The sequence below is a fragment of the Camelina sativa genome, chromosome 6 (genome assembly GCF_030686135.1).
Source record: "Camelina sativa cultivar CO46 ecotype springtype chromosome 6, ASM3068613v1".
NCBI lineage: Eukaryota > Viridiplantae > Streptophyta > Magnoliopsida > Brassicales > Brassicaceae > Camelina > Camelina sativa.
The window spans coordinates 2,847,658-2,870,261 of record NC_141885.1 but is presented as its reverse complement, the minus strand read 5'-3'; the positions used below and the strand labels follow the sequence as shown (position 1 = coordinate 2,870,261).

Sequence of the window (22,604 nt, the reverse complement as noted above, 5' to 3'; positions counted from 1 at the left end):
AGCTCGCAAATCTTTATCCCCTGAACCAAAAACGATTGTTCAAGCTCTTAAAGATCCTTTTTGGGGACGGGCATGTTCAGTGGAGTATGATGCTTTGGTGGGTAATAATACGAACTCCCTAGGATGAAACTCTGATGGAGGCTGATGACAGGTAAGTGGCGACGTGAATTGATGGTGATGATGCACAAGTGGATTGCGAGTGACGGCAGGTGATGTTCGAGAGAGAAAGGCAATGATTCGATGGTGAGAAGTGTTAGATAGTTATATGGATTCGAAAATAAATTGAAGAGTTTCTTAATCACAAAATGTTTAGAAACTCGGAATCATGAACGCATTCACGAGTTCGGATTGAGAGAAGAAAAATTCAACAATACTTGTTACATAAAACTTCTTCGCTACCAAACAAGGAGGCGTCGCTTTTGGGTTTTATAATCAACCCTAAGGCTCGACACTCCAAACAACAGGAAGTTCAAAATAAAACAACAAGGCGTGTAAAGGAAATAAGAAAACAATGAAGCGGCTAGGTGATCTGTAGTAGTACAGAAGTCACTTGTACTAGTACAAAAGTCATGGTGACTTGTACATTATTCCCCATTGGTAATGACTTCTAGATAACTCGACGTAGTGATCCATTTGCCTCATTAAAAACCATACCGAGAAAACCAATTGGGACAAAACTCAGCTATGGGAAAAAGAGTACAAACTTCACACCTAAGTTATCTAGTTATCATTACTGGGTGAAGTCTTCAGGGTGGATATGTTGAAGACTTGGATCCTCGGTAGATTGAATGACCCGTCAGCTATGAGTGCATGAGCTTCCTTGGCCATCTCCTTAGCTCTTGAACGAGTGATCCTTCCCACGATCTCCGGTTTCTCTGCAGCTTCTGTCTCCTTGCTGGCCACGATCATATCATCCTCCCCCTCTTCAAAAGGATTTGTCCTCAAATCAGGATCTGCATAATAAGGAAGCAAGTCAGAAACATTGAATGTTGAAGATATATTATACTTACCTTGAAGATCAATCTGGTAGGCGTTGTCGTTGATCTTCTTGATGACTTCAAATGGACCATCATCTCGTGGTAGAAGCTTGCTTTTCCTCTCTTCTGGGAACCTATCCTTGCGTAGATGAATCCACACCAAGTCTCCTTCTTCGAAAACGATCTCCTTTCTGCCCTTGTTCGCATGTTTCTCGTACTGCTTGGTTCTTTTCTCTATGTTCTCCTTAGCTTTAGCATGTATCCTCCTGACCTGTTCAGCCTTTTCTTTGCCATCAAAGCTACACTTCACACTTAAAGGTAAAGGAATCAAGTCTAGAGGTGATTGTGGATTAAAACCATAAACAATTTCAAAAGGAGAGAATAGAGTAGCAGAATGCTTAGCGTGATTATATGCGAACTCTACGTGTGGTAAACATTCTTCCCATGACTTGAGATTGCTTTGCACTAAGGTCCTGAGGAGTGTAGATAGCGTCTTGTTCACCACTTCGGTTTGCCCATCTGTTTGCGGATGACATGTGGTTGAGAATGATAGCTTGGTTCCGAATTTAGCCCATAGTGTTCTCCAGAAGTGTCCTAGAAACTTAGTATCTCGGTCTGAAACGATTACTTGAGGTATTCCATGCAGACGTACTACTTCCCTGAAAAACAAGTTAGCTACAATAACAACATCATCCGTCTTGTGACTGGCAATGAAGTGAGCCATTTTGCTAAACCTGTCAACCACAACGAAAATCGAATCTCTACCATTTCTGGTTCGAGGTAAGCCAAGAACAAAATCCATAGAAATATGAGTCCAAGGTTGAGAAGGGATAGGGAGAGGAGTGTACAAGCCATTGGGCTGTACTTTACCCTTGGCCATTTTGCAGATATGGCATCTAGAACAGACTTTCTCAACGTCTTTCTTCATTTGAGGCCAATAGAAGTGTTCTTGCAGTCCAAGTAGAGTCTTTGACACTCCGAAATGTCCAGCTAGTCCACCTCCGTGAGCTTCTCTAATCAACAGTTCCCTTATGGATCCTCTTTGTATGCACAATAGATCCTTATAAAATAGATATCCATCCTGCCTATAGTAGTTTTCAAAAGCAAACTTATGGCATTTGCCATAGCTCTCAGCAAAATCGATGTCAGTCTCATAAAGTTCTACTATTTTATCAAAACCTTCAAGCTTAGAAGACAAGGTAGAAACGAGAGTGTACCTCCTGGATAATGCATCTGCGACGACATTATCCTTACCTTTCTTGTATTTAACCGTGTAGGGAAAAGTTTCTATGAACTCCATCCATCTGGCATGTCTCTTGTTGAGCTTCTGTTGTCCTTTGAGATGCTTCAAGGACTCATGATCAGTATGAATAACAAACTCCTTTGGCCACAGGTAATGCTGCCACGTTTAAAGAGCCCGAACCAAGGCGTACAGTTCCTTGTCATATGTAGGATAGTTTAGCGTCGATCTTCCTAGCTTCTCACTGAAGTAAGCTATTGGCTTCCTATCCTGCATCAAAACAGCACCTATACCCACTCCGGAGGCATCACATTCAATCTCAAAAGTTTTCATAAAATCAGGAAGTAAGAGAATAGGGGCAGTGATAAGCTTATCTTTTAAGGCTGAAAACGCCTTCTCTTGTGCTTCCTCCCATCTGAATCCTACATCCTTCTTGATAACTTCTGTAAGTGGCGCTGCAATAGTACTGAAGTCTTGGACAAATCGTCTGTAGAATCCTGCTAGTCCGTGAAAGCTCCTGACTTCTGCCACGTTTTTGGGTGTTGGCCACTCCTTAATAGCCTTGACCTTCTCATCGTCCACTCTAACTCCTTCTGCACTGACAACAAAGCCTAGAAAAACAACCTCAGTAGTACAGAACGAACATTTAGAAGAATTAGCAAAGAGGGATTGAGAACGAAGAACATTTAGAACTTGGCGGATGTGTTTAAGTGTTCTTCTAGACCTTTCCTGTAGATGAGGATGTCGTCGAAGTACACAACCACGAAGACGCCAATGAAAGATCTGAGAGCATGATTCATTAAACGCATGAAGGTGCTAGGAGCATTGGTGAGACCAAACGGCATGACTAGCCATTCGTAGAGCCCTTGCTTGGTCTTGAAAGATGTTTTCCATTCATCTCCTTCCTTCATTCTGATCTGATGATATCCACTCTTCAAATCGATATTTGAGAAGACTGTTGACCCACATAGCTCGTCCAACATGTCATCTAATCTCGGGATCGGATGTTTGTACTTCACTGTGATATTGTTAATAGCTCTGCAGTCAACACACATCCTCCATGAACCATCTTTCTTTGGTACGAGCATGACTGGTACTGCGCATGGACTGAGGCTCTCTCTGATGTGTCCCTTGTTCATCAAATCTTCTACTTGTTTCTGCAGCTCTTTAGTCTCTACATGATTGGTTCTGTAAGCTGGTCTGTTCAGTAGAGCTGAACCTGGTACCAAATCGATCTGATGCTCTATCCCACGTATTGGAGGCAAGCCTGGAGGTATCTCTTCTGGAAATACATCCTTGTACTCCTCTATAATCTCTATCATCTCGCGTGGAAGCTCTTCTGCTGGCTTGGTACTAGCGAGTGTCTCTTTGTAGACAAACATGAATGTGGTCATCTCTGGGTCAAATAGCTTATTGAACTCGCTGTGATTGATGTACCGGCTGTGAGACACTTTCTCTGTATCCTTGCGGTTCATGTGAAGCTGATCTGTGTAGATCTCGCTGGGTGTAAGTGGTAGAAGAGTGACCTTGCGTCATTTGAACTCAAATGACTGCCTGTTGGTGTAGCCATCATGAAACACTCTTCTGTCAAACTGCCATGGTCTTCCCAAAAGAATATGACTGGAATTCATCGGAATCACATCACAAAGCAGCTCATCTTCATACTTCCCAATTGTGAGTTTCACTACCACTTGCTGTGAAACTGTTAAAGCTCCTTTGTTATTCAACCACTGTAGCTGATAAGGTCTTGGATGTGAAGTGGTCTTGAGATTAAGCTTCTGTACCATCTCTTCACTAGCAGCATTAGTACAGCTACCACCATCAACGATCAAGGTGCAAACCTTGTCTTGAACCATACACCGGGTGTGGAAGAGATTCTCACGCTGTCCTCGATCATCTGGATGAGTCTGAACACTTAAAGCTCTGCGTGCTACTAACATCTCTCCCATGACTGCTGGTTCACCTTCTTCACCTAAATTAGACTTTTGTTCACTCTCTGAACTGTCTATAGGCACAATCTCTCCTTCTTCTTGAAGAAGAAACATCTTCTTGTTAGGACAGTCTCTGGAATAATGCCCCATCCCTTGGCATTTGAAACACCTGATATGACTTGTAGAGGTGCTACTCTTGGGCTTGAAATCGATCTTAACTTCCTCTTTGACTGTGGCTGTCGCGGGTTTGCTGTCCTTGGTGAAGGCGGGTTTACTGAACTCTCTTGGCTTGGGGATGTTAGGCGTAAACGTTGACCTCACTCCCTTTATCTTGATCTGTGATTCAATTAGCTCTGCCTTATGTACCATTTCTTGCACATCTTCATAGTTCTGCAGCTCTATCTTGTCTTGAATCTCTCTGTTCAAACCTCCAAGAAACCTAGACATAACCATGTCTTCACTTTCTCTCAGATCAGCCCTGATCATAAGCGTTTCCAGCTCCTGATAGTAGTCTCTTACAGACTTAGTGCCTTGAGTGAGACGCCTCAGCTTGTTAAGAATCTCTTTATGGTAGTGTGTAGGCACAAACTTCTTTCTCATCTGCGTGACTAACTGTTCCCATGTAGTGATAGCAGGCTCTCTCTGTCGATGTCTAGTGAGTCCCAACTGCTCCCACCACAACAAAGCATAGCCATTGAATTCAGATATGGCTATCTTCACCTTGTTCAACTCATAGGTACCTTGAACTTGAAAGTTCGACTCCATCTTCCTTTCCCAGTCTAGATAAGTCTCTGGATCATTGGTACCATGGAACGAAGGATACTGAATCTTGAGATGATTCAGCTGCTGCCTCAAAGGATCATAATCCCTGCCGTGATCTCTGTTTCTGTTTCTCCTCATTCACTCTTGGCTATGATCTGAGGCTTCCTCTTCTTCTGAATACTCTCTATCTGTATCAAAGTATATTCGATGCCCAACTACTTGTTCAGCTCGTCGTGGGCGTGTAGGATCTCTACCAGTTCTTCGATGCTCTCTTTCTGTGCTTTGAGTGTTTCTTTTCTGATTGAAACAAGTCTCTCTTCCCCCAGTAGGTGACCTAGCTGTTCTGATCCGTGTATGTTTGGAAGAAGCTCCCACGTGTGCCTTTCCTTTAACTAAGCGGAGAGCCTCATTAGGACTCGGCGGTTCTGAAGAACTCTGATCTGAAGCGCTAGTTGCTTGAGCTATATCTTTGATCTGCTTCTCAAACTTGTTACTGAGCTGCTCCATCTGTTGCTGGAACTGAGTAGACATTGTCTTGTTTGTTTCTGTTATTTGCTTAGCCATGGCTTGGTTCAAAGCTTCCATAGCTTCTGGAGAAAGTTCCATTGTACCTGCAAAATAAAGAAGAAAACTCGAAGTAAAACGTTCCTTGAGTGAAAGAACAAAATAAACTCTAAGACTCGTAATCTAGACACAAACGAACAACAAAAAAACAAATCCTAAAACTAAACAAGACTCACAACGAAAGCTAAAACAGCGGGGACTAACACAACAAAGAATTAAACAAATGAACAAAATCAAAACAACATAAAACGAGATTAAGGTTTAGAATCGCTCAGCCTTTGGCACAGAGTTGGCTCTGATACCACATAATACGAACTCCCTAGGATGAAACTCTGATGGAGGCTGATGACAGGTAAGTGGCGACGTGAATTGATGGTGATGATGCACAAGTGGATTGCGAGTGACGGCAGGTGATGTTCGAGAGAGAAAGGCAATGATTCGATGGTGAGAAGTGTTAGATGGTTATATGGATTCGAAAATAAAGTGAAGAGTTTCTTAATCACAAAGTGTTTAGAAACTCGGAATCATGAACGCATTCACGAGTTCGGATTGAGAGAAGAAAGATTCAACAATACTTGTTACATAAAACTTCTTCGCTACTAAACAAGGAGGCGTCACTTTTGGGTTTTATAATCAACCCTAAGGCTCGACACTCCAAACAACAGGAAGTTCAAAATAAAACAACAAGGCGTGTAAAGGAAATAAGAAAACAATGAAGCGGCTAGGTGATCTGTAGTAGTACAGAAGTCACTTGTACTAGTACAAAAGTCATGGTGACTTGTACATTATTCCCCATTGGTAATGACTTCTAGATAACTCGACGTAGTGATCCATTTGCCTCATTAAAAACCATACCGAGAAAACCAATTGGGACAAAACTCAGCTATGGGAAAAAGAGTACAAACTTCACACCTAAGTTATCTAGTTATCATTACCGGGTGAAGTCTTCAGGGTGGATATGTTGAAGACTTGGATCCTCGGTAGATTGAATGACCCGTCAGCTATGAGTGCATGAGCTTCCTTGGCCATCTCCTTAGCTCTTGAACGAGTGATCCTTCCCACGATCTCCGGTTTCTCTGCAGCTTCTGTCTCCTTGCTGGCCACGATCATATCAGGTAACCGAAGAAGTCAACAATGCGTTTCTTCAAGGAGATCTAACCGAAGAAGTCTACATGTCTCAACCACCAGGCTTTATTGACAAGGATCGCCCACACTACGTCTGTCGGTTACAAAAACCTATCTACGGTCTTAAGTAAGCTCCTCGCGCATGGTATATGGCTCTCAAACAACATCTCCTTGACTCTGGTTTTACTAATTCTCTTGCGGATGCGTCCCTGTTTATTCATAGCTCTGGCTCTCAACTCACATATGTCCTTGTCTACGTTGATGATATCATCGTAACTGGAAGTCACTCAAGCACCGTTCATGCTGTCCTCACTGCTTTTGCTGATCGGTTCTCCATCAAGGATCTCGTTGATCTACATTATTTTCTTGGCATCGAGGTTTCTCGATCCAAACGTGCTATGCATCTTATGCAACGGAAATACATCAATGATCTCCTACTCAAGACCAACATGCTCGACGCGAGGCCTGTTTCCACGCCTTTAGCTACAACACCGAAATTGACCCTCACAAGTGGTGCTCCTCTAGATGATCCTTCAAACTATCGCTCTGTTGTGGGCAGTCTTTAATACCTCTCGTTTACTCGTCCAGATACCTCCTATGCAGTTAGTCGCTTATCTCAATTTATGCATCGCCCAACACAAGATCATTGGCAAGCTGCAAAACGATTTCTTCGATATCTCGCTGGCACTCCGAGTCATGGTATTTATCTACATGCCTCCTCTCCCAACTCTTTACATTGTTTCTCGACGTATCCTGTTAAACTACACGGATTCTCTGATGCGGATTGGGCGGGTGACACTGATGACTACATTTCTACCAATGGCTATGTTATTTATCTTGGTCGCAACCCAATCTCTTGGTCCTCCAAAAAGCAGTCTGGTGTTGCTCGCTCCTCGACGGAAGCAGAGTATCGAGCAGTTGCAAACACTGCTGCAGAACTCCGCTGGTTGTGTTCCCTGTACTCTGAACTGCGCTTGCACCTCCCCTCAGCTCCTGTCATCTACTGTGATAATGTTGGTGCAACGTATCTCTGTGCTAATCCGGTCTTTCATTCCAGAATGAAACACATCGCTCTTGACTACCATTTCGTACGCACTCAAATACAATCCAATCAGCTTCGTGTTTCACATGTTTCTACTCATGACCAGTTGGCCGACACCCTCACTAAACCACTACCACAAGCAAAGTTCCAAGAAGCATGTTTCAAGATTGGTGTGATCAAGCTCCCTCCATCTTGAGGGGACGTATAGGACATAAGTATATGTCTCAATAGAGCTTAGGGATCTACTTGTAAATATTATTAAACCCTAGATCTTTCTTGTACTATATATATGTGTATAACTCATTCTTAATGAGATAAGAAATATTCAGATCCTATACACATGAGATTACTCCAGTGAGTTTTACTTGTGGTCGTTGTAATACCGATCCTGCTGTTTTGTTGTATATTGGATTTGAAGACGACTTCCAGTTAATATTTACATGTCCTTGGTTTGACCTGTTTGCTTGTTTCATCTCTTTGACTAGTTTCATATGATAAGCCGTTGAAATCATATCTGGCAGCTCAACAGGTGTTTACACATATTGACTACAGCTTCTCTCATTTCTGGCTTCAGTCGGTTCGTAATAAATCCCTTCCAACTGTCTACGCCATTAACTTGAGTAGACAGATCCTCTAACAGATGGATATAACTCTGCAATAGAATTAACCAGTATGTTTCCACCGTGAAGAAAGGCTGACTAGTGACTAGGATCTCTCAGCTAGCTTCTCTCTACTGAAACGAGCTAACAGCCTCTCCTTAAAGTGTTCCCTGCCAGTATAAGGACGGCGATGTATTTTGATATTGAACCAGCTCGAATAATAGTTAAAGAGCTCCAAATTCTTAACCAAGAATTGTTATGTGTGACGACAAGGTTCGACTTTTTGACTGGAAGATCCCTTAAATATACATTGAATTATGAGCAAGCAACCAATAAGCTCAACCAATAGCAGTTGAGCATAAGTTCCAAAACAGGTTGGGTCTAACAAAGAAGCTAATTACAAGAACTATAGTTATTAGCCAATTGTAGCAAACATAATATCAATGCAAGATTAGCGAAATGTATCTTGGCAAAGATTGAGCTTTTGAGAGAAGATGAAGAGAGTGGACAGAGATAAGGGGAGTGGGAGAGTCTGGAGCCAAAGAAGTTAGATTCTGATATTTTGGTGGGAACTGGGAATTGGGTTTTGGTCATAAGGTTATTTCTCTGAGTGCAATGTGGTGTGATTACAGAAAGTGAAAGAAGAAGAACAAGCAGCCATTTTTTTTACTCTATTTGGACGTCTCTCACCACTTTGAAGTGCAAAAAATATGACAGATAGAGAAACATCACAACACACCACAGTCAGATAATATTTTTCTCTCTTCCACATCACAACACACCACTGTCCACAGAGATAAGATTTTTCTCTCTTCCACATCACAAGTTCACAACACACCACAGTCTATACTAAATCAAGAAACAAAACACAATGAGAAAGAACCATTAAAATCGAGAATCAGAACTCGAATTGCTTTCTTTATTTCAAATATCAATTTATGCAAATGATACAAGATTGAGACTACAGAACTATTGAGTAGGTAGTTATATGAAGAGTACATAGTTCTACAAAGCTTCTTGAAGCTTATGTTTTACAATCAGAATCAAGCCACTAGTTACCTATATCATAAGCTTGAGATGAGATTACGAGCTGAAAGGACAAAACTTTTAATATCTTCAATGTGAAAAGCCGAATCTCTACTATTATCGTCAAGGGTGTTTCATATCAGCTGTTGAAGAAATTGTTAACTGGGTTTTGTCTCTGATGTGTATGTACCTTAGTGCTACAGGATATTAGGAGACAAATTTTCTTGAGTTTTGATCTTTGTCAGCGATTTGGAGGAGGGATGAATCTTGGAACTTTTGACCTTCTCTATGACTGCCTTTCTGGTGTTTATGGTCTTCGTTGAGGAAGCTTTATGAGTTTGAACTGTTCCTGAAGTTTGGCTCCTTCGGAATCTTGGTGAAGTCATGCTTGTCAGTGGTACCTGCTCATGATTATAAATAGTGTCATACATCAAAGCTTCAGTACCCAAAATTATGACAAGTTGAGTCTTATAACAAGGTTTTTAGTTTACCTGAAAACAACCAAATTGTGGGTTCTTCTTGTGTTCTTCAGCTGCTAAGTGAGTGTTTTGATTAGCCTTGAAGCCACAAAACAGTTGCTCTTTTTCAGCATCCTCTTTCTTGTTCTTTTCTTCTAGCTTCTTGAAGAACTAACAGTTACAACCACAGCAAAGGAGAGCTTTGTTAAACTATTGTTCTATATAAGTCCTCTGATCTGAAACAGAAATAAAAAGGGGGTCTTCTATAGTTCTACCTCTTTCCTCCTTTCAGCCCTTTCATCACTTCTGAAGACGAAGGGAGAAGATACAATGACAGACTTTGCTTTGGTTCTGCTATGAGTTGAAAATTTTTCACTGCTGCAATGCATTAGACAAAAACATGCCATCTTATTTCAGCATAAATCAGAGAACCAACACAAACACTTTTGATAAATCACCTCAAGCCATTGCAGTAAGTAGTATAAGATAGTTACTTTTTTCTCTCTCTAAGAGGTTGGTACTTCAACGAACTACTAACCTGACAGATGGTAGTCTTTGCACATTGTTGGGTATTTTGCATGAAACTGAACTCCCTACAGATATGTTTTTCCTGTATTTAAGAAACCAAGTTGAGTTAGTAAGTAATAGCACATAGCGATGAATGTTGTTGAAAATGGTTGGATCTGTAACCTCTTCTTTTCTGATAGCTGGTTGTTGAGAGGAGGACGTTGGGGTAACGTGACAGCAGAGGCCTGCAATATATGTAAGAGTCAGTCCCAGCATCAATACTTAAGGAAATACACAATGTAATGGAGAAACTTGGGAAGAAAATTACGCTGGTTGAACATTTTGCAGCTTTAGAACCTTCTTTGGATGTTCGAGGCAATGGTCTTTTGCGGCTTTTTAAAGCTCCCATTGGTTCGTTTCCACTATTTCTAGCATTTGCTGAAGCTGTTACCTGTGTTGTGGAATTTCTTGCCAGTCTTTTTGGGGCTGTTATGGTCGTCGGACGAACAGAAGAAGCAAAGTTGAGTGACATATGAATTGTATTTGGACCTGATATCTTCTTCTTCTCTGCTTTCCCTGCACTCTTAGAACCGTTTTGGGGCATCTGGACAATTGTTTTCTCGGTATTACCAGAAGGAGCACAGCTGATTGACATGTGAACAGGTTCAGGAGGGGATCTGCTTTTGTTCTTGGATACACTAATTGACGTTTTACTACCCGAGGATGACTCTGTTCTAGTGTTCTTAACTGAATCACCCAGTCCTATAAGAACGAAAGGTTCCAGTTTCGAACTCGTAATGCAGAACTTTGATCCGGAAGAACTAGAACGTCTTTCTTTGCTCAACAAAGTAGAATCCTCCTGAAAATCCAATAGACGCTTAGAGAGATACAAAACATGAAGTTGCAATGTGATTAAAAAAATTGAATTTTGATGCATTACCTCATCAAGAGCATTGTCTTCAGGAACAATCACTGACTTCAAGTTCTCCACTTCACCAGTTTGAACAACAGAAACAACCTCAGCACTGGACACCTCTCCATGCCTAACTTCATCCATGGCCGTACCATTACTCACCACTACTTCTGAATCAACAAGAATATCTTTGAGTACTTCACATATAATCTCATCTTCTTTCGTATTAACCTTTAGTTCTTCGATCTGCTTCGTCTGTGTTACTCTCCCAGCAGCTCGGTTCTTGAAATGAGCTTCAAAGAAAGCCTTCTTCTGAGCTACAGAACCAGGTTTAGTAAACCTCTCAACCTCTTCCAAGTAACGATTCTGAGTAAAAGCAGACCACTTTTCCCACGATAGAGTCTCATTCGCAAATCTACCAAACGATACTGATTCCGTCAGCACACGACCAGGAGGAACCACCTGCAAAATCCCAAAAAAAAAAAAAAAAAAAATCTCAAATCCTCTTCCCAGAATACTTCAGATCCATCAAACAACACTCTCTACACTAGCAAAATCAATGTCTAATCAAACCCTAAATCCAAGATTGTATCTTTTTCACTAGCAAAATCAATGTCTAGAACTAGAATCAAACCCTAAATCCAAGATTGTATCTTTTCAAATAAATTCCCAAATCTTGAATCTAGTATGAAAAAAAGAATCGAGTACGGAAAAATCAAAACTTTATTTAAGAAACTGACCTGGTTGTGGTTGGTTTCATGAGATGAGAACTCTGCAGGCTGCGAGAAAGATCTCACAAGACAGACTGATTCTCCCATCTTTTGTTATCTCGAGATCCAAAAAAACCCTAATTGTATGCCCAAATCTGAGAAACTTAAAACTAAAATCTTTATTAGTTTCTCTCGTCGGCTGCTGCAAATCTTAAAAGTAGGTTCGAACTCAATGCCTATGGATTTAAACTTTCCCCAACGGCCACTTTCATTTATTTTATTACGTCATATATAGGAAATTTTGTATCTCATAGTGGACATATATTTTTTTTTTTGTTTTTTGTCAACAATGGAATAATATAATTGTTATATTACATTTCATTTTTTCTTTTTTTCTCAGTGGATTGGGTGTTGATATATGAAATCGACAATATAAATAATACGAATATTAATGGGGATAAATCGGAACTGGTCTTTTTATTAACGTTGAGTTGAAGAGAATGTTTATAGAAAATGACAATTAAGGAGCTAAGCGCAGTTAATACGAATATAAAAGTTCTTCTCTCTCTAATTGCCCCAAAAGTAGATCCCTTTTTCTGACAATGACATCTGATATATATAATGGGCCAGTGACCTAGGGCTTCCTCTGTTCCTCTGAAAATGATGATTTTGCCCTTGTAGCCAGATGGGCCAGATCCAATACTTCATGCCCAAAACTCTCTAAGATCTTCTGTTTGGGCTTCTGTAATGTTGGGGACAAAGCCCATATCCAACAATGGTCCCCCCCTTAGTCCAATGAACAATGGCATGCTTGAGTTCGTCGGGTATAGTTCCATGTATCTAGATCCGTCTTGCAGAATGAACAGAAGATCTTTGAGAGTTTGATGGCCTTCCGGAAAATGTTTAGACGAACAGTGCGTTGCGCACGTTTTTCGAGATGTTCGGAAAGTTCCAGGATGAATAGTGTGTTGCACACGTTTTTCAAAACGTTCGGGAAGTTCCGAGATAAATAGTGCCTTGCACATGTTTTTTGAGGCATCCGGGAGGTTTCGGAATGAATAGTGTCTTGCACACGTTTTTCGAGGAATCCAGGAGGTTCCGGAACGAATAGTGCCCTGCGCACGTTTTTCTAGGCCTCTCGGGTTTTAAACGAGAGTTTTGTGTGTTCTGCACGTTTCCCGAAGTGCAGGAGGTAGAGATAGTTTCAAAACTAGGGTTTTTCTTTTTACTTCGGTCAACGCGCTGGTCCCCCCATATATATATGTCTCCTTGACTTTTCTTTTACTTCCAACTTCTCTTCCTCCTTCACAAGGTAATTTTCTCTCCTTCTCCCTTATCTTCTTCTTTTACTTTTTCGATTTTGGCTTGTAAGGGACATGGTCTCTCCGCCGAGATTGTCACGCCGTGCCGCCGTGTCCACGCCGCTCGTACCGGCCGGTTTATTTTGCCGGCGGCGCCTTCTTGCCGCTGGATCCAGCTTCCTCACGCCGTCATCAGTTCCCGCCGCCCTTTCGGCTGGCTAGGATTTCTTGTCAAACCACGGCTTCATTCTCGCCACTAGGACACCGCCACCCAGAACCGCCTCCATCGTGCGAACTCCATTCTATGCCGCCGGATCTGGCCGAGACCGTGAGGCGTCTCGGCCACCACCATCGCACCTTAGTGCCATCTCCACTAGTTGCGGCGAGATGCCCCTATCGTGGTTGGTGTGGAGCGTGGTCATGTACGAGTCCAAGATTCTGTAAGCGTTCGTGTTGCTGCGTGTGGACGTTGGCAAGATGGGATCCGTACGGTGATGGCGAGGTGAAGATTTACGGAGATTTCTCGGCGACGCGGTGGCTGAGGTTGATGGTGGTCCCTCGAGATACCCATAATTGCATCGCATTAGCGAGATGGTGAAACGGCGAGATGAACGTGTCAGCAGGATGGGGATTGCGGAGTCGAGGTGGTGAGGTAGACAGCAGCGAGATGGCGAGATTGGCGAGATGGCTATCTTGGTGGCGAGATTGGCGAGATGGCTATCTTGGTGGCGAGAATGGCGAGATGGCTGTCTTGGTGGCGAGATGGCGAGATTGACGAGATGGCTGTTTTGGTGACGAGATGGCGGGCTGCACTTTTGGTGGCGAAGTCAAAGGCGAGATTGACCTTCGGTGGCAAGATTGACTTTCGTGGAAACGAGGTGGCGAGGTCGAGATTCGTGGAAGCGAGTTGGTGGTGTGGTCGAGATTCTGCGAGATCGAAGCATGGCGTACTTGATCATAGCGAGAGTCACGAGTCGGTGAGCTTGCATCTTGCAGGCGGCAAGTTCGTTGGGTGTTTGCGACGTACTAGAGTTGATGACTCGAGAATGGCGGTACTGATATTGGCGAGACTTTGAACGAGGCCAAACCAAGGTTTGGCGTGATGATGGGTTTGTGTACGAGACTATGGCGAGCTCGATTCGACGAGATTAGCGTGCTTTGGGAATTGGCGTGTTTGCGAAGTCAAGGTGATGAGTACGAGGTCAGTGTGACAAACTCGGAGCTTGGCGAGATTGATGTTGCGAGTCCGAAACCGACGAGCTTTCTTGTTGTGGATTCGGGAGTTGTTGAGCTGAAACTTGAGGGTAGTGGCGCGCACACAATTCTGGTGTGATCAATCAGTCTTGAGTAATATGATGTTTCTCACGTGGTCTGTTGCTCAAATACTGACCGGTTGCTTGGTTGGTTTTGCAAGGTCTCGTGCAATGGCTTTAGGAGATGATGTCTATGGTGACGTTCCGGAGGAATTTGGAGATGATCAGTATCGTGCGCTAGAGAGACACCTTGACGAACCCGAGACGAGCTATCCTTCCTGGTGGGAACCATCGGAGGGAGGAGGTGTCATAATAGATCTGGCGGATTTGACGGAAGAAGATGTTCAGGAGCTCGACGTCGTGTTTCCTATGGACGCTCAGGACCTTAATTTGATCCCACATCCTTCAAGTTAACCGCGAGGGAAGGTGTTAGCGTATGAAGAATGCACCGACTCAGACTGTGCTCCAAGGTCTCTGGTCGCTGGTTTAGCCGTTGGTAGCGGGGTTCAGAGACATTGCAAGGATCATACGGGAGGTAGAGAACGTGTCTTTCGTGACGGTGGAAGGACCCTGAGTATTGATGTTTCGCTAGCTCACATGTTCGATCTCTACGGGATGCCACACAACCTGCAGCTTGCGCTGCCGAGTGCCAACGAACGTCCGTGGGACTGCCCACGAGGTCACCTATGCGTTTACGAGGACTTCTTTATCAAATGTGGCCTATGGTTCCCGATTCCAGAATTTTTGACGAGTTACTGCGCGCGTCGGAAAATTGCATTCTCGCAGCTGTCAATCTCCACCATCCGTAATGCGGTGGGACTCAAGATAACCGGTGCCAGGAAGGGAATCTCGATCAATTGTGACCTCTTCTAGCTCGTTACGAGACCTATGTTCGACCGTACGGGACTATGCAGTGCTCGCTGTATGCCAGGCCTTACGATCACGCGCGACCAGAAGAGTAACATTCATGGTTGGTAGAGGCGGTTTTTCTTTGTGGAAATAAACAAGATTTCAGTTGAAGATCCGGACATGACTTGTCCTTCTGCTTGGAATTTGACTCTCGGTAGTCGTTACTGTGTTGGATTTGTGTTTTTCTGGTTTTTTAAATATCTTTGCTGATCGTATTTGTTTTGTACTCGCAGATAACCTTCCACCTTCTGCTGTGTGTGACTTCGAGACCGTTGACAAAGCTTCCATTTTTCTTCACAGTGAGACTTTGAAGTGGCCTTGGGTTCTTTCACACTTCGAGACTTGTGAGTTTTCAAGTCTGCTTGTCTACATCCTGATGCTCATATGTTCACGTAACTTATTTTTATATTTGTCCTGCAGGTTCGCGGACTGGATTGCAAATGGGAGATTGCCCAATGTCGTGCTATGCTGACTTGTTCAATGCCAAAGATGCACCTATTGTAGCAACCGAGGCTGTTATCCCAAATGTCGAGGTTGACACAGAGGGCGTTGTCGTTGAGCATGAAGATGGTGAGGTGCCCGCTCCTGATGGTGAGCCTGGTAGTAGGACTCGTTCCACCAAGGTTGCTGCAGCTCGTGTTGCGAAGAAGCCATCTTCCGTGCCCCGTGCACCAGCAGCTGGTGGTGATCGTTCTCGGAAGAGCTCGTCTTGCTCGAGTCCTCAGAGTGATGTTGAAGGAAGTTCAAGGCGTCCTTCTCACAGGGAGGAATGTCGCGTGAGGATTGATCACTCATTTTCCTTTCGCTACGACGTGAGAGATCAAGCATTCTCTGGCGATTCACGAGCTTGCGCAGATCTTGCCAGCAAAATTCATGGTGACTTCGTTCCGCTTCTTGCTCCTGGTGATTTGGCTTGTCCGACCACGTACGAGGAGGCCGTTCGTCGGCAGTTTCAGGTTAGGGTCTGATCCTACAGTTCGTTTTAATGTGCATATTGCTTAACCGTAATCTAACTATTTTTCTCGATCACTTAGGCGATGAGCTGGACAAACCGCCTTGTTGGCGACTATGATCAGAAGGTGCATGCAGATAGAAGGGAGACCTCGCTTGTCCGGGAAACGTTGGTTCAGGCCGAGAAATCAAGCAAGGATGGTGAGGCGCTTGTCAAGGAGCTGACGGCTTCACTTAAGAAGTCTCAGAGGAAGCTCAATTCCGAGACAGCGCGTCTCAGGAAAGCGCTAGATGATTGCGGGGAGGAAGAGCGTGCAAAGGCTGATGTTGAGATCGGGACACATCGGGAGCGTATTGAGCGACAACCTTATTTGCTCGTTCTCAGCCAAGTGACCGGGACCAGGCAATGTCTTCAAAAGTTGATTGGCAAGGAAACCATGATTCCCGAGAGTAGGATGGAGCGTCTCGCAGATAGCCAGGCAGAGTTGGAAGCGAAGGTTAACGGGGTTGTGGTACCGTCGCTTCTTGACGCTGATCTAGAGCCGTTTCCGGAATCTGCCAACGAAGGCGCTGGTGATGCTGCTAACGAGTGATGTCCTCGTATTATTGCTTGTTGTTCTTGCTTTTGGATTTTCTTTATCATTGAGAACTCGATTGCTGATTGCTTTTGTACTTTTCTTTGGGTATTTGCAAACTTGGTTGCTTTTGATTTATGAACTTGATTATTGCCGATTTTTGTTTCCTTCATTATGATGAAGCTGCTTTTGCCGCGCAAAGATTGATTATTGCGTAGAATAGAGATGCGACGTTTTCGTTCTTTACAGGGCATATTTTGCAGTGCAGCACGTCTCCTGGCTTACCCTGGATATGTTGTTCCCCAAAACGTCCCGAGTAGACAAGACGGACTTGTCGTACTATTTTAGGTGCGGTACGCGTGACCGGTTTACCCTGTAGATGCTGCAGGAATTACGGGTGTGCGAGTCGGGGTCTCAGCTTACCCACTCCGGTTCCTGCTAATTTTGTGAGTTTGGGCTCGGCTTATAATGTCCTACCGAAGTAAGGACGTCGATTATTTCACCACTGCACCCATGCGGAGCGCGTTTTAGAGTTGTCTGGCTGGCCAGGGCGTTAGAATAAGTGTCGATAGATCGCTCGAGAGTGTTTCGTTGCGAAACTTTTTTTTAATTAAAAGTTATAGTTGCACCTTGTGAAAGACTGCCTACGTACCCTCGAAAGGGATCAAACCATTCGTAGTTCAAATTAATAGTGAATGCTCGATGACGAGCTTTTTTTTTTTTTTTTGGGTAGATTGACTAATGATAGTAGCGTTTGAGGTTGGCGGAGTTCCAGGATCGCGGGACTGGCGTGCCGTTCATCTCGAGTAGCTGGTGGACGCCGGGCTTTACGATCTTGGAGACTAAGTATGGACCCTCCCAATACGCGCCGAGATATCCAGCGTTCTTCTCTTTTGTATTCTAGTAAACTTTGCGGAGGACAAGATCACCCTCCGCAAAGTAACGATACTTGACTTTCTTGTTGTAGAATTTCGCGGCGGAGGACAAGATCAACCTCTGAATCCGTAGTAGAGCTTGGTCGCGCTCTTTTTCGATGAATAGGAGTCGGTCACACAGCATTTTGTCGTTCAGCTCTTGATTGTGAACGAGCATAGAACGTCAGAGAGTTGGGATTCCTACCTCGTATGGAGCGAGGGCATCCATGCCGTATGCGAGTGAGAATGGGTTTCGTCCAGTTGATGTGCGCGGTGAAGTGCGATGAGACCATAGGACGCCGTCGAATTCGTTAGCCCATAGACCCTTCTTGGCGTCGAGCCGTTTCTTGATCCCGACGATTATAGTTTTGTTGGTGGCCTCCGTTTGTCCGTTGCCTTGAGGGTATCTCGGCGTTAACTTACTCAGGCGTATCCGCCTGCCGGCGCAAAATCCTTCGAAGCTTAGGGAGATGAATTGGGGGTCGTTGTCGCATACGATTTCGTATGGCTTCGAGCGAGACATATGATTCTGCTTCAACCCATTTGGTAAAGTAATCCTCCATGAACAGGAGATACTTCTTTTGGTTAGATGGTTTTAGCGGCCCGACAATATCCATCGCCCATCGCATGAAGGGGTATGGTGGTGAGGTTGTTCGCAATTGTTCAGTCGGACAATGGATGAATGGTGCGTGGCGTTGACACTTTTCGCACTTGGCTACGAATGCGGTACAATCGGCGATCATAGTTGGCCAGAAATGACCATTGCAACGGATTCGGAGTGCCAACCCACGTCCGCCCGAATGGTTTCCTCCGGCTCCTTTGTGCACTTCGCGCAAGATGTCGTTGACATCCTTTTTGTTGACGTAGACAAGGAGGGCGCCATTAGCATCATGATGAAATATGTTGCCATCCAACATCGTGTACTGGGTGCATTTAGCGCGCAATCGTCGAGCTTCCCACTTATCCTATGGGCTTATCCCATCAGCGATGTAGGCGATAATCTCAGTTGGCCAATCATCGTCGGCAGAAGTATTAGGAGTTTGAGCTGGGGGTGGTAAAACCGGGGCCAGTGACGTTGCGGGAGCTGCCGCGGGTACTCGACTACAGGGAATGTGACAGGAGCAAGGGACAGTGAATTGACGTTGATGCTTGGGCGATCGATGCTCTCCACATGTATTATTCGGTGGAGATCGGGGTCTGATGTGGAAGCAAGCGTTGCGAGCGCATCAGCTGGAGCATTGTCGCTTCGTTGAATCTTGACGAGCTCGAAGAACTCGAACTTCTGGGATAAGTCGCGAACGACTTTGAGATAGGCATCCATGCGTTCGTGTCTCGTTGCATAATCTCCACTGAACTGATGTGTGACAAGCTGAGAGTCGCAGAAAGCTGGTATTTTTTTTACTCCAATTCCATGCGCAAGGCGCAATCCAGCGATCAGTGCTTCGTACACAGCGTCATTATTTGAAGCAGAAAAAGCGAGACGGAATGATTGTTTCAGTACTTCTCCAGTGGGCGAAGTTAGGCGTATGCCAGCTCTTGAGCCCATCTTTGACGAAGCGCCGTCCACGTGGAGTGTCCATACTTCGGGCTGAGGGGAGTCAGCCTTGAGTTCTGGAGAGAGCTCAACCAAAAAATCTGCTTGGACTTGCGACTTGGCGCAAGTGCGGTTTTTGTAGTCAATGTCGTAGTCGCTTAATTCCACTGCCCATTTCGCCAGGCGGCCTGATTGACTTGGACTGTACAGGATTGTCCGTAGAGGCTGATTCGTAAGAACTTCAACAGTGTGAGATTGAAAGTAGGGGCGGAGCTTGCGAGCTGATATTACGACAGCGTATGCGAGTTTCTCCAGAGTCGGATACCGGAGTTTGGCACCATCGAGAGTCTTACTCACATAGAAGATAGGATGTTGCTCTCCTCGATCCTCTCTTACCAGTACGCCGCTTACAGCTGAACAAGAGATTGCGATGTAGAGATACAAAGTTTCTCCTTGCTCGGGTTTCGCTAGGACTGGCGGAGATGATAAGTAATCTTTCAGTTGTTTGAATGCCAGTTCGCACTTCTCATCCCACTTGAAACGTTTATTTCCGCGAAAGAACTGGTAAAATGGCAAGCACTTGTCCGTTGAGCAAGAGATGAAGCGATTCAGTGCGGCAATGCGCCCGGTAAGACGTTGCACCTCGCGGGTGTTTCTTGGAGATGGAAGGTTGATGATTGCAGAAATCTGCTTTGGATTTGCTTCTATCCCGCGCTTCGTAACGAGATACCCCAAGAATTCGCTGGAAGTAACGCCAAAAGTGCATTTCGCCGGGTTCAGTTTCATGATATACTTGTTGAGTATCTCGAAACACTGTTTTAGGTGTGTGACATGGTCTTTGGCCTGAGCTGATTTGACGAGCATATCGTCGATGTAGACTTCTATGGTTCGACCAAGTTGACTTGCAAACATCCAGTTTACCAAGCGCTGATACGTTGCTCCTACGTTTTTCAGCCCAAAAGGCATGACCCTGTAACAGCAACTGCCTTGCTCGGTAATGAATGCAGTCTTCTCTCAGTCGTCCTTGTGCATCATTTTCTGGTTGTAGCCCGAGAACGCGTCCATGAAAGATAGCAGTTCGTTTCCAGCTGTGGCTTCGACTAGATGATCAATGCGCGGAAGAGGAAAACTGTCTTTCGGACAAGCCTTGTTCAGGTCTGTGAAGTCGACGCACAATCTCCACGTACCGTTCTTCTTCTTCACCACGACTGGGTTACTTAGCCAGTCTGGATAGCGAACTTCAGTAATTGATCCCGCATCAAGTAGCTTCCGTACCTCGTCATTGACTGCAGTTGTTTGTTCCGCACCAAGATTTCGACGCATTTGCTTAACGGGCTTATAAGTTGGATCGACGTTGAGTTCGTGGCTGATAATGCCATGATAAATCCCGGTCATATGGTATATCGACCAGGCGAACGTGGTTGAATTTTTTGGTAAGAACTTAACGAGTTCGTCCCTTAGAGCGATTGGTAGCTCAACACCTATCCCGACGCAGCGCTTAGGATCAGACAAATTCTTTTGGGGGCGGGGTGCGTGCATCTCGTGGAGGCTGTGATTTGGCGATCACAAATGCCCTTGCGTTTTGCATCTTCTTCTCAATAATGAAGCCAGTTCGTGCCATTAGAGGATCTCCGCGTAGCGTAACGATTCCGTATGCATTTGGAAACTTGGTGCACTGGTGGTAAGTGGAGGCTACAACACGCATCTTATGGAGCCATGGTGTTCCAAGAATGACGTTGTAAACAATGGGTTTATCCACGATTGCGAAGTTGAAACATTGCATCGTGTTGCCAACGTAAATTGGAAGTGCTATGGTTCCAACAGTCATTATAGTATCTCCATCGAATCCTGTCAGAGGCTGCGTTTCATGTGTCGTGTTGCGGAGATCAATCTCCATTTGAATCAGTACATCCTTGAATATCACGTTGACCGAGCTTCCAGTGTCAATAAGAATTCTTGTCACCAAGCTTTCCCCAATTACCATTTCTACGACGAATGGATCATTGTTCGGACTAGCGTTGCGCGCGTCCTCTTCAGTAAACGTAATTGGTTCGGAAGACCGCTTAAACGTGTTGCTATAGGAGGGCCAGCTATGCTTTGCTTCTGCTTCGCGGCAGTAAGCTTGGATTGATCGAATAGAGTCGCGGCATGTTCACAAGCCGCCCATGATCATGTTGATCCTTCGGCGAGGAGCTGGTGGTTCATCGTGTTCTTCCGCATCATGGTTTATCTTTGGGGGAGGGGGCAGGCGAGCGATTTCTCATGCTCGGTCATGTTGTGCTCGTGCTCGTTCGTTTTGGGCTGCTGCCTCCTCTTCATGCTGCCTTTCATGTTGTTGCTGGTCTGCTAAACAGTACGGGCTATCCTTATGCGTGTTAACCTTTCTCTGTTCTCGCTCTATATCGATGTTACCTCTTTTGTACTTGTGAAAAAGAAGGTATTGAAGTGTTTTGCAATCCTCTGTGGAATGTCCGCCAAATTTGTGGAATTCGCAATAACCTCGCTTGCCTTTGAAGGTAGGGCCATCAGTTTCACGATCGTAATTATTCCAGCGCTTGCCTTGCTGTTGCTCGTTTTCATCGATAGCAAACATCGTTACCTTCCTTCCTTTCTCGCCTTTGGCGTATTCCTTGTTGTAATGCTGGCGAGGCTAATAGTACTCTTGAACAACTTTGTTTTTTGAGCTCGGGGCTTTTTCGGGTGCTTTCTCTACAGCGTTAGTTTGATTGAGGTTTTCTTTTCCTTGGTCTTCCTCCACCTCGATGTATCGGTTTGCGCGTGCAAGAACTTCGCCCAAGGATGTGATGGTAGAATTGTTAGGTCTTCCTTGAACCTGGTTCCGCGGGCAAGCGCGTTCTTTAGAGCTCCTATTGCGGCGTCGTCGCTGATGGCGAGCTGAAATACGACTCCTCTGAATCTGGCCATGAAAGTTCGCAGCAACTCCTTGTGCTTCTGGTGCATTCTCCATAAGTCGGCATTCCACGCAGGGACATGCATGAAGCATTGGTGATGCTGAAGGAAGGCAGTTGTGTGTGCCTCATAGCCATCGATCGACCTCTTTTTGGTATTGGGGTTGCGTCTTACTCTGACGCCTGATACTCTTGTAGTGAAAGGCGAACGTCGCGCCTCTGCTAGCACACTCTCGAGCTCTGGTGCTGCGCTTGTTATGCGGTGCATCTGCGACGTAATTATCTTCAACTGAGCTTGCATATGATGAAGCTCCTGCTGCAGGGCGCGATTTTCTGCGCTCTCGGGTTGATTCGGCCCAACACGTTGATCCGTGAGCATTTGGTCAGTTTGGAAATGCACTCTC

At 44.7% G+C, this 22,604-nt stretch overlaps 3 protein-coding genes across 4 annotated transcripts; 1 reads left to right on the top strand and 2 right to left on the bottom strand.

The window, feature by feature from the left end:
• Nucleotides 1-9,138: 9,138 nt before the first annotated feature.
• LOC104790229 (uncharacterized) lies at nucleotides 9,139-12,122 on the bottom strand. 2 transcript variants are annotated; one of them, XM_010515934.3, is made up of 8 exons: nucleotides 11,885-12,122; nucleotides 11,172-11,606; nucleotides 10,560-11,090; nucleotides 10,415-10,476; nucleotides 10,263-10,334; nucleotides 10,000-10,102; nucleotides 9,758-9,895; nucleotides 9,139-9,667 (listed from the first exon to the last, which is right to left on the bottom strand). In XM_010515934.3, exons 1-8 carry the CDS (start codon nucleotides 11,960-11,962, stop codon nucleotides 9,464-9,466), a joined length of 1,623 nt encoding a protein of 540 aa, XP_010514236.1. In that variant the 5' UTR covers nucleotides 11,963-12,122; the 3' UTR covers nucleotides 9,139-9,463. The 2 variants fall into 2 exon arrangements, with proteins under 2 accessions (XP_010514236.1, XP_087310153.1); XM_087454027.1 differs by having other exon boundaries at nucleotides 10,000-10,099.
• Nucleotides 12,123-14,507: 2,385 nt separating this feature from the next.
• On the top strand, nucleotides 14,508-16,861 carry LOC147942179 (uncharacterized). The gene is made up of 5 exons (XM_087455960.1): nucleotides 14,508-14,817; nucleotides 14,899-15,240; nucleotides 15,551-15,661; nucleotides 15,738-16,273; nucleotides 16,352-16,861. Exons 1-5 carry the CDS (start codon nucleotides 14,508-14,510, stop codon nucleotides 16,859-16,861), a joined length of 1,809 nt encoding a protein of 602 aa, XP_087312086.1.
• Nucleotides 16,862-20,795: 3,934 nt separating this feature from the next.
• Nucleotides 20,796-21,275, bottom strand: LOC104793896 (uncharacterized). Its single transcript, XM_010520319.1, has one exon. It carries the CDS (start codon nucleotides 21,273-21,275, stop codon nucleotides 20,796-20,798), a length of 480 nt encoding a protein of 159 aa, XP_010518621.1.
• Between the last annotated feature and the right edge of the window lie 1,329 nt (nucleotides 21,276-22,604).